The 10,617-nt window shown below is 43.1% G+C and overlaps 2 protein-coding genes across 3 annotated transcripts; both read right to left on the bottom strand.

The window, feature by feature from the left end:
* LOC115729945 lies at positions 1-2,845 on the bottom strand. The gene is made up of 3 exons (XM_048276774.1): positions 2,608-2,845; positions 443-2,226; positions 1-409 (listed from the first exon to the last, which is right to left on the bottom strand). The coding sequence occupies exons 1-3, from the start codon at positions 2,624-2,626 to the stop codon at positions 8-10; spliced, it is 2,205 nt and encodes a 734-aa protein (XP_048132731.1). The 5' UTR covers positions 2,627-2,845; the 3' UTR covers positions 1-7.
* A 3,131-nt stretch (positions 2,846-5,976) lies between these two features.
* On the bottom strand, positions 5,977-9,028 carry LOC115729946 (putative disease resistance RPP13-like protein 2). Of its 2 annotated transcripts, XM_048273133.1 has the most exons (2): positions 8,735-9,028; positions 5,977-8,701 (listed from the first exon to the last, which is right to left on the bottom strand). In XM_048273133.1, exons 1-2 carry the CDS (start codon positions 8,923-8,925, stop codon positions 5,998-6,000), a joined length of 2,895 nt encoding a protein of 964 aa, XP_048129090.1. In that variant the 5' UTR covers positions 8,926-9,028; the 3' UTR covers positions 5,977-5,997. The 2 variants fall into 2 exon arrangements, with proteins under 2 accessions (XP_048129090.1, XP_030516440.2); XM_030660580.2 differs by having other exon boundaries at positions 5,977-9,028.
* Positions 9,029-10,617: the final 1,589 nt, after the last annotated feature.

Here is a 10,617-nt window from a genome sequence, read left to right as displayed (position 1 = left end):
TGTTGTGCTACTGCCTAATCAGCTCAGCTATAGCGGGGGCAGGTGAAATCTGGAAGTGATCAGTCAAGCCAAAATGAGCCATCATGAGCCAGACATGAGTCAGAAGCTCTCCTCCTCTCCTCAGTTGCTGCGCATGATAACTCGCTTTACAATTACTCGCTGCATAACACAACATCTCAACCCACACCCGGCTTATCATATCCCACTTCTTCTCTTGATCCTCGATCTTGTCCAGCTGTGACGCGAGCCGACACCCGTGGAACAGCACGTACTTGCTCCGGTCTCCCTTTGAGACCGTCAAATTCAGATTCGTCTTCACCTGATCCCTCAGCTCGTTGTAGGCATTAGTTAAGTCGAATTTGCGCTTCACCAAGTTCTTGATCTGTTGCCAAGCATTCGTGCAGAATGCTGCACATTTCATCGCGTACTTCCTGTAACCTCGAATGTCTCCGTCGCTGGGGGAAGTGGGTGCATTGTGGTCTGTGTCCTCGCGTTCTAGCGCTTTGGGCTTGTTCGTCTTGTGGAACTCGTCGAAGAATTTCATGGCCTCAACATAGGTTTCCCGAAACTTGATGCGTCCGATCCCAGTTGGCAGCATCACGGGGTACATGACAAGGATGTACAACATGTATCGAGACAAGCACTTACTGGTCTGGGATATGGATTCGATGTTCCCATTGTTATGGGATTGGCCGTCTCTCAAACTGTCTCCTGCTCTCGGGTGGCACAACAATTCGGTCGCAATATGCCAAATGAGGATGCTTTGGTCGAACTCCAACTTAATGCTCCAATTGAAATCATCCCACTTTCTGAACTTTTCGAGCACTCCTCTTCCTCTGGTGGTCTGTGGGGATTGCATTTCCTTGAAATGTGAGATTATTAGCTTTTTCAGATTTTCGGTCACTTTCTCGTGATACTTGTAACGGAGCTTCTCGACCTTCTCATCAATGTGGAGAAATTCGAGGATTTGATGGCAAGGAAGGTGCTTCTCTTTGATCGCAAAGCTCAATAGGCTGAATTGAGCCATCTGACGCGACCATCGGCGCCGTTTAGTAAGCGGTTGCACCCGATTGATGAAATTCAAGACCGCAAATTTCTTTTCCTTAATCAACCAACGAGCCGTCTTGTCGGAGAAAAGAAGAACAACCAAAGCATAAATCTCCAGGAATATGGCCACCGCTAGCAGTATAAAGGTCAAATAAAGATCAGCTACTGAGTAATGCTGATCCTTGATCAGGATGAAGAGTACCAATACGATGCAGATAAGAAAAAATCCAGTTATGCGACGAGCGAAGCCCCAACTAGTATGGATTGCCTTGGCCTTCGTGTAGAGCAAATCGTACATGATTCCCAATTCAATCTCGATGATATTGAAGGCTGCAAGGAAATTCATATCCTTGAGCACCGACCGACTTGTGTCGCGATCCTCTTCCCTCAGCAGGAGATCCGCGAAAAGGCGTTGGAATATGTTGACCAAGCCTCCGGCTGCAAGCAATTCTCCTTGCTGCGGATCAAGGGTTCCCTCAGCACCATCCACTTTGTATTCCACAATCACATCACGGACCTCGATCACTTCGTGCGGTATGACATCGTAGCCCTCGGCCTCCATCAACTTTTGTTGCTCCAATATCTTGGAATAATTAGGAGGCGGGTCAGGGATGGAGTCCCTGAACTGCTCACTGCTGGCGGTCCAGAGAACATAAACCCTTTCGCCATACTTGACGAATCCGGCAAAAATCATCACGGCAGAGAGGGTGGACATATTCAGCTCGGTCCACGCCATCAGGAAGATATAAATTGTAACTCCAGTTTGGGTGAGTAGTGACAACAAGTGCCGCAACCAGAGCTCATTGTCTTCTAGGGCATATGCAGTTATGGTGTCGGGGCCTCCTAAATGTAACAAGAGGAATGGCGCCCAGAAGGCGTTCAGCTGGGTCTCCGTGTCCACGCTTTGGCTGTTCAACTTCGTGACCTTGTTCGTGATTATGCCGAGCGCGTAGATTGCGACCGCATCGGCCGTTAGGTAGGCCAGCCAAACGACCCCCCTGAACAAGGCAAAGTGAGTGAATTTGCGGCGATTGCCCATACAAATGAGCAGGATTTGGAGGGTGAGGCTGACGAAGACGACACCGCGGAGCTCCCATTCTTCCCACAGGTCTTTGAAATGCGGAGAGAAAACCTGCGTCACCTCCATCTTCTTCATGACGACGCCGCTGCTCAGAGCAGCTGAGATGCAACGCTTGTATTAGAAAAAGGAATGATGGAATTACATTGCTCATATTATGAGAATGATGCGAGAATAACATTAATGATTGCGCATTAAGCTATAAAGATATATTCTGCTGGTAAGGCTATTTTGTCTTTCCTTGCTGCTTTAGAAAATTCGCCTCCCTCACAAGTTACTTACACGGTTTCTTAAGCGGATACATTTGAGAACAACAGTAAATTCTCGCTTTCCTTCTATTCTCAGCTTCTTGAAGTCATCTGCTTTTGCTCAGAGTACAAGCCTACTATACCCAACAAAAACTTGGACATCCATAACCAAAACAAACTATAAGAAGCTCAAAGTTCACTGAAGCAGAGATGAAATGAATGTCTTTCACCTACCGATAACTGGCAATATCATGACTCCAATGTTGAAGATGTTGCTTAACCGGTTCACAGGAACATCGGTCTTCTGCTGAACAACAATCTGTTGTGTGTGTGTGTGTGAGAGAGAGAGAGAGAGAGAGAGATAAGAGGTTATGGAGGAGAGTGAAAGAGGACTGATATTGAGGTATGTGACAAGGTACGCTAGATTACAGCTAAGCGGGCTCCCTAAAGAGAGTACAATTTGTCTTAAGTCTTAAGATGTTGGATTCTATCCTCTCACAATCTTCCGTTTCTGTATTTTTCTTATACTTAACAAAGTCAACACGGAGTCAAGAGGGCCCTCTTTAATGCCTAGGCCGTACTGTAGACAAATCTTTCGCTAATGCTTTGCCCACTAACTTCATTGTAGATTGCGATTAAAAAAGTAAGGAGTGAAATCTTTATTAATGCTTTGCATATTTCAACTGCCTTTTCTAGTTGCAGCCCCGAATTGGAAGCAACGATAAAAACAAGCACATGTGCTTGATCCGAATCGCGAATCGCGGTTGAGGATGGTTGCCTTTTCTTTTCTTTTCTTTTTTTCTTTTTTTTTTTTGAAGTATTCCCTTTTATGTTATTATAAGGGTCCTGAGTTTGAGCAATGGCTACTCCGTGCCACCAGTGGCATAAAAGTCCAAGGTTGGTTGACCCCGTTGACACCTAATTTTTAGCGGACCATTCATTAAAAGTAAAAATTGGATATTAGAGTTGTTGATAGCCACAAGGGCAGTTTCTTAGCCAAAAAGTGTCATCTTTGTGTTTTTCAAGTTAATTTCACTCCGACAAAAAAAAAAAAAAAACGGTTAATTTCTGTTCCAGAGTGTTCTGTAATGCTATGTCTAAGTCAAGTCATCAATTTCACAGAAAAGGTATTTCCCTTTTACCCAAAATTTTCTCTCCCCCTCACCGTCCCCAACTCTCAGGGTTTCCAGCCGTCGCCCCAAACCCTGAGGGAGAGAGACCTCTCTCTCTCTCTCTCTCTCTCCCTCCCCCATCACTCTCCCTCTCCTTTTCCCCACCCTTTCTATCTCTCTACCTCTTTGTCTCTCATTTATAAGTTTTCTACTTGATTTCGAGCGGATTCAAGCGCTGAACATTTAGAGATCTTCTGTTGGAGTTCAAATCTTTTTCCTTTGCTTGGATCGTCTTTCATTCTTTTTCCCACTCTGTTTTGGAAGTTTGTGAGTAATGAATAAATTTTCACAACTGATCTTAGATGAATGTGGAGATCAATTCGGTCATTCATTCAATCAACAACCACCGATGATGATGTTTGTGATATGGCTCCATAAACTCTCCCGATTAGGCCACTATTCTCTCTCAATTTAGATTTAGGTATAAATTCTTAGATTTTACTTTCTCGAACAAGATATAGGTATAAATTTAGGAGTTACTTACATGTACTTGGTCTAATATTCTTTCAACGTACTATTGTTGGTGTTACTACTTGACAATGGTGAATGGGGCATTGAGCTTAGATGCGTCATGCAAGCCGTTGCAAATGGTGTGGTAGTTCTCGGTGTGTATTCATCACTAAATCTGGTGATTGGCCACCTATTTTTTAAGATGACAGATCTATTCTTGAAGGATGAGAGTATGCTTTTTACTACGGAATATGCTTTGTTATTTATTTTTTTTCTCAAGTTTAGGAATTTTTACCCTCTCTGTTTGTCATAGGTGTATTAATTTGAGATTTTTCGTGGTATTAACTCATTATAACGAAGGGAAAAATTATCACATGTGTATTAATTTGGAATTTTTTGTGATCAAAAAATTTATTTAAGGTAAATTTGTCATATGTATACCAGTTTAGGATTTTTTATGATCAAAAGAATAGATTTTGTCATAAGTATACCACCAGTTTGGGATTTTTCGTGATAAAAAAATAATTTGAAATAAATTTATCAGAAATATATCAAAATATATCAATTTGAGGATTTTTTTTTTATGGTATTAACCTTTCAATCAACGGTGCCACCTTATTGTTGAATTGGAAAGTGGCTTTTCAGCCGGGTTTGATGCCACAGATGCATTCGCTCTTCGGTGAAGGTGCCACTTTATCGTTTGTTTTTTCATCTCGGTGGTGAATGTCCCACCAAACTTAGGTAAGCAATACTTGACTTGACGGCCAAATTGCATAGTAAGGGAGGTTAAAATTAGGACAGTGATACTACCTTGGAGATTCTAGGTGCCCCAACGCAGTTTGGAACCAATTTAAAATTTTTTGTGTTATTAGCCTTGCAATTTAAAAAAGAGTACATATGATATACATCACAATTGTAGAAAAGGAATTTGAACAAACGACGTTATTTATCAGTAGTTTGACGGTAGTGAGTCTAGTGACTAAGCCAAAACCCTTGTGCCAATAATACAGAGGACAGCTTTTGTCCAAATATGTTTACATTGAGTGTATATGTTCTCCTTAAAATAAAAAAAAAAAAGATTGTGGGATAATAATTTCCGCCTATTGTGGCTTCTTGATGGAATGTGAGAGCGCGCATGATAACACTTTTGTTTTAAAAATCAATTTCTAACCAAACATTGATTTTATTAGTTCTGCTGCTGAGCAGAAATTGATTTATCTACTTTTAAAGAGAAGTAATTTTTTTAAAATTTCTTCAAAGGGTTCCAAAATTACTTCTAGAATAAAAAAAAAACGCTCCAGAAATAGATAAATAAAGTTGCGTAACCAAAGGAAATTTTGCTCCAAAAGTCTTCCGGAGCAAAAATTCTACTTCAGAAGTGTCGTCCTCAACCCCATAAGTTTTTAGGTGTTAATTGTTCATGGAAGTGACATCAACCTAACTTGCTGGATAGGCGGTCTAGATTTGTGTTTGGGACGATGAAGGCACCAAGATAGGCAAAAATCGAACCTACGAAGTTCCTTACTAACATTATATAAGCAGGACATGAGTCGAAATCAAAAGAGCTGTGAAATTATTTGCTTTTGATAGCGCGGGTTCTTAGGAAACATTTGAAACAGAATCAGGTAGAATGCAAATTCATAAATGGCATGCATCTGAATAGCTCTGTCTGGATGAAAATGTTACATAGAATATGTCTCCGACAGAATTTGGTTCAAGATGAGAATCTTTTGCAAACTCCAATCTCTCCTGGGAGAACACTTGGAATATCAAATTTTATTTTGCAATACACGTTGCAAATCAAGAAAATAAAATGACAATGGCCGGAAAACATGATTCACACCCGTTGCTCGACAATGCCCTCGTCAGACGCCCATTCCTCGTCGCTATCTTCGGTTGCCTGCGTATTTGCATAGGAGGAAACAAACTTACTGTCGTTTGAAGTTGAAGAAAATAATATAGGCACCTGAATATAGAACATGCAACAATTCAGGTGGCGAAATTACCTCTCGATAAGCTTGATCAAGGTGCGAAAAAACGGAGCATGTAAATGAGGGAATGCACGGAAAAAGAACGCGTAAAGGCGACGAAATATTACCTCAGTGGAAGAAGAAGAGGAGGAGGAGATCACCAATTGCTTCTCTTTGATGAATACTTGTGGAGTCAATCTGCTTTTGATCTCCTCAGCCAATTTCGTCCTCACCTTAATCAAACTAATTTGTTGCAAGGATGCAACATGACCCAATGAAGCAAAAGAAGTCAGGAGTCCACAGTCCTTGATCTCCAGCTCTTCCAGGCAAGGAAGAGCGTTTACTCGTACAAAAGCTTTTTTCAATCCCTCCAACTTCCACAGTTTGAGGACGCGAAGCCTCGGGAATGAATCTGCGCGCCAATACAATTTCGACCCAGTATAGGAGCCTGCGAATAAGTTGAGAATTTCCAAGCTCTTGAGCTTTCCTAGGTCCCGCATCGGATCATCTTTTAGTCCTGACATGGACAAGGTAAGGATTTTCAGGTTCCTAGGAAGGCAGCTCAAGCCGACTCTAGACAAGCCCCCGAGCAAGTACAAGTGCGAAACGGACTCGAGTCCAGTCATGGAACTCAAGTTGAGATCCGAGGGCTGACCGAAGAGATCCCTGGATCTCAACTTGAGGGATCGAAGCATCGGGAGATTTGAAATGCACTCGGTCGCTTTCTCCACCACCTGAGAATTGCACGTCAGCCCCAATTTCTCCAGCCTGGTCAATTTACTAAGCACATCGAACATGGGACTCTTAACAGCTCCAATGTACAATCCCCATAAGGTTTGGAGATTGCTCTGGTGCTTCGTCGTAGACGATGGTTTATGAGGAATGGTGGACTCATCGAAGCATACCTCGTTCATGTACAGGTGCTGGAGGGACTTCCCCTCCCAAATCCAACTCGGCAAATTCCTAACGTTAGTGTGCTTCAGATCCAACGTCTCAAGGCGGGACATGTTTGCGACCGATTCTGGGATTGAGTCGAGGACCGTCCATCGCAATCCCAAGTACCTCAAGTTCGGCAGCACATTGCCAAGTCTGTCGGGGAGCAACGGCTTGTAAACCCCCTCCAGATCGAGCACCCTGAGCAGACCAGTGTCTCCCTTTGCAGTCAATTGCCGGATCAACTCTTCGATGTCCCTCAAGCGTGTCCCCCGCTTCTGCGTGTTAAAGGATACGTAGGAGCGGACGTGTTGGAGTTGGATGCTGCCAAGCTGATGATCCTCTGCCTTAGCAACCTGCTGAGATTCTTGGCGATAATCATCGTCTTCATACTTGACAATCCATGATGAGCAGCCATTAACAACCTTAGATTCCTCGCTGCGATTGTTGGAACGGATCTGAAGGAGTCTCAGTTGCGTTGCCGTCTCGCACAGGAAATCGTGTAGGAAACTAGGCACACGGCACGATTTGGGCCATCCACTGAGCCTCCTACGCCTCACCACGTGAACCAAGTTTCGACCGACCAATTGATTGAAGCACTCCATGGCTTTGGATCCAGGCACTTGCTTTTCATCACCATGGGCTGTAGTATGTTCCAAGGGTTGAACCAATCCTTCGGCGAGCCATAGCTGAAAGAGCCTCCTTGTGGAGATCTCGCAATCTTTGGGAAAGAGGCACAAGTAAAGCAAACAGAGCTTGAGCAGGGAAGGCAATTTGTGGTAGCTCAAGCAAACAATATCGCGGAGCGTGGAATTATCAGTGAGCTGATCCACGTTGACAGGAGAAGAATCACTGCTCGCTGCCACCAGTCCTGCAAGCACCAAAATCCCCAGAGGAGAGCCACTGCACTTGTTCAGAATCCGTGCTTTGAGCTCCGGATCTTCCCGCTCCGGATCTTCGGCAACGGAGCCCCATTCCCTCAACAAGTCCTCGCTTTGGTTTGCATCTAATTTGTGCAGCTCCAGAGGAGAAGCCCAAGGGTCTATACGTGATGGAATTTCAGGAACCGGAGTGGTAACGATGACTCTGCTTCCATTTCTTGCATCTGCAAGGAGGATCATAAGCTCGTCCATGTCCTCGGCCTTACGTAGATTGTCAAACACGATGAGATACCTCAATTCCATCAAGGACTTGTGAAGGATCTCTTTGAGTTCTTCTTCTTCCTTGTGCTCTATATCCTTCAGTTCTTTCTGAGGTGTTTGCTTCAGTATCTTCACCAAGAGATCTTTCGGGGTGAACTTTTCAGGAACACGAACCCAGACGCGACAATGGAAGCTATGATCAACCTCGAGGCTGCTGTACACGCTTCTCACGAGAGCTGTCTTGCCGATGGCTTCTTTTCCCACCACTGAAATGACGCGAAGTCTCAACGCGTCCTGATCGCCATCTTTCACGATCAACTGATCTAGGAGCCTGCGCGCTTCATCTTCACGGCCCACAATGTCCGACTCGACCTTCCCATTCCAACGAACTTTCCCTCGATGCGCATTCCTCGATGAACCATTACGAGACAGATCTTGCATTTGGGACAGGTGTGTGGACAACTCCTTGACTCCGGTGATGAAATCGCGGGCCGTCCTTTCGGTGGCGCGTACGCGTATCCAGAGAGTCATGAAGTGGACTAATGCTCTAATCTTCGCAAGGCGGCCCTTGTGGGACTTCAAGTGTTGTGATGCTTTTAGGAGGAACCTATCGGCCAAGTCGACAGCAACTCGAGCTCGATCCAGGAGGCCAGATCCGTCCCTGCTTTGCTGTTCGTCGTCGGTGCCGGATTCCGGCAACTTCAAGGTGCTGAATTTGTTCTGGAGTTCATTAACAGCCATGTTGATCTGGTCGCGTAATCCGCTAGAGAGGATTTTTCCCTCTGCGAGCACATGTAGCGAATTGCGGACCCCGAGTGAGATGGCCACCTCGGCAGCCATAGCCGTTGTATGCGGGGTGGGACTTCCACTCAACTCAGCCTCCATGCTACGCAATGGAATAAGGCTTTTGCTTGTGTGCGTGTATATGTGAAGGATACAGAGAAGAGAAGAAGCGGAGGAGGAGGAAGATGACAACAGAAATGGTTAGAGCTTTTGACACTGACGTCTAATATCTCGCTATCAAGGTCTTCAAAACTTTTTTTTTTTTTTTAGTCTTGCTAGGATGACGATACTGTCACAGTGAATATCTAACGGTGGAATATTGACCACAAGTTTCAATTTCGGAGAGGTGGGCACCGGATGTATGAAAGTGTGCAATAAATTTTTTGCTCACCCTTAATTAGCAGGACGCAATTGATACCACCTCCCCATTCCTCATTTCCACATGGGAATGACGATCTAATTAATTTTTTTACTTAATTAATTAATTAACCCCTTTCTTTCTTTTTCCATTAAGTGTTGTTTTTAGTTGTTTTTGTATTTTTTTTTGGGGCGGGGGGGGGAGGAGGGTGTTGGTCGTTTTGACGTAATTGAATCTTTTAGGGCAAATTTCGTTATAGTTATCATATAGACTACATCTCATTGAGTGCAAATTTTTTTTGAGCTAATATTATGAAAAATCTCAAATTGATACGGTTGTAAAAAATTTATCAAAAATTACAATGGTCTTTGCATGCCACATTTACCCTCGTTAATTTCCGTCAAATTTGCCATGAAATTATTGAGTTAAATGACACACCGCAAAACCCAATTACCCCGACAAGTAAAAAGGTAAATCTATCTGTTCATACGTGCTTTTGATGAAGGAATGGTAATAGTCTTCCGATTATTAGGCTTTATGAACCAAACTTTACCACATATAAAATTCTGCTCAGATATACACGGAAATCTATATATTCAATTCTCGAATTTCCACGTGGACTTATCGAGTCAACTCAATTATTGCCATGTGTTAGCTAACCGAAGGTAAATGTGTCGCTCGTGTACCAATTTGAGATTTTTGATGATCCAAAACTTAGTTTGAAGTAAAGTGTCATAATTATTTTTTTATATTCAACACTTAATTGGATCATCAAACAGGCCTTAAGTATTCGAGTTGACCCGCCTACCTAGCCGGGTTGTTTGATCGAGTCAAGGTCGGCCATCGCCTTCATCTAGCTTCAATTCCTAGCCGTTTCCATGGTGTGCTTAGCTCTTACTTAGCAATTCCCTGCCTAGCTCCTACTTTTACTTAAGAATTTACAAGTTTAAAATAAAAGAAGACTGATCCAAAGTCTACAGTAGTAAAGAGTAATCTTTGAGACTTTAAGGTTACCCCAATAAATCCTAAAATAAAATACACCAACATTCCCTATAAAGCAGGGGAGATTACTATTTTGTTATGTTTTTCTATGAAAAAATATCAGAAGTAATGCCTTTTCTAGCCTGAAGGGGATAATAGACACTTTTGTTTTTGGTTGAAGGGCTAATAGACAATAGATAAGGGTGTCATGGACATTTTAGAGGGTGGAACTGGATTATGTGTAATAGGGTAAAAGGACACTAGGAGTGCCGGTATTCGTGTACGACGCTCACTTTAATGCCAATATTTTTTTTTTAATCACTTAAGTGCCAATTTTTTTTTAAAACGGTTTATTTCGGTGCCAACTCCCGTGAGCTTCGTTCGAAAATCTGACGTGACATCTACCTGGCTTGCCGGAGCTTCCAAACAAGCAAAAAAAAAAATTAAAAAAAAAA

This window comes from Rhodamnia argentea, chromosome 1, assembly GCF_020921035.1.
Source record: "Rhodamnia argentea isolate NSW1041297 chromosome 1, ASM2092103v1, whole genome shotgun sequence".
In the NCBI taxonomy this organism is placed as follows: Eukaryota; Viridiplantae; Streptophyta; class Magnoliopsida; order Myrtales; family Myrtaceae; genus Rhodamnia; species Rhodamnia argentea.
The sequence above is the reverse complement of the archived record's forward strand: the minus strand, read 5'-3'. Positions and strand labels throughout refer to the sequence as shown.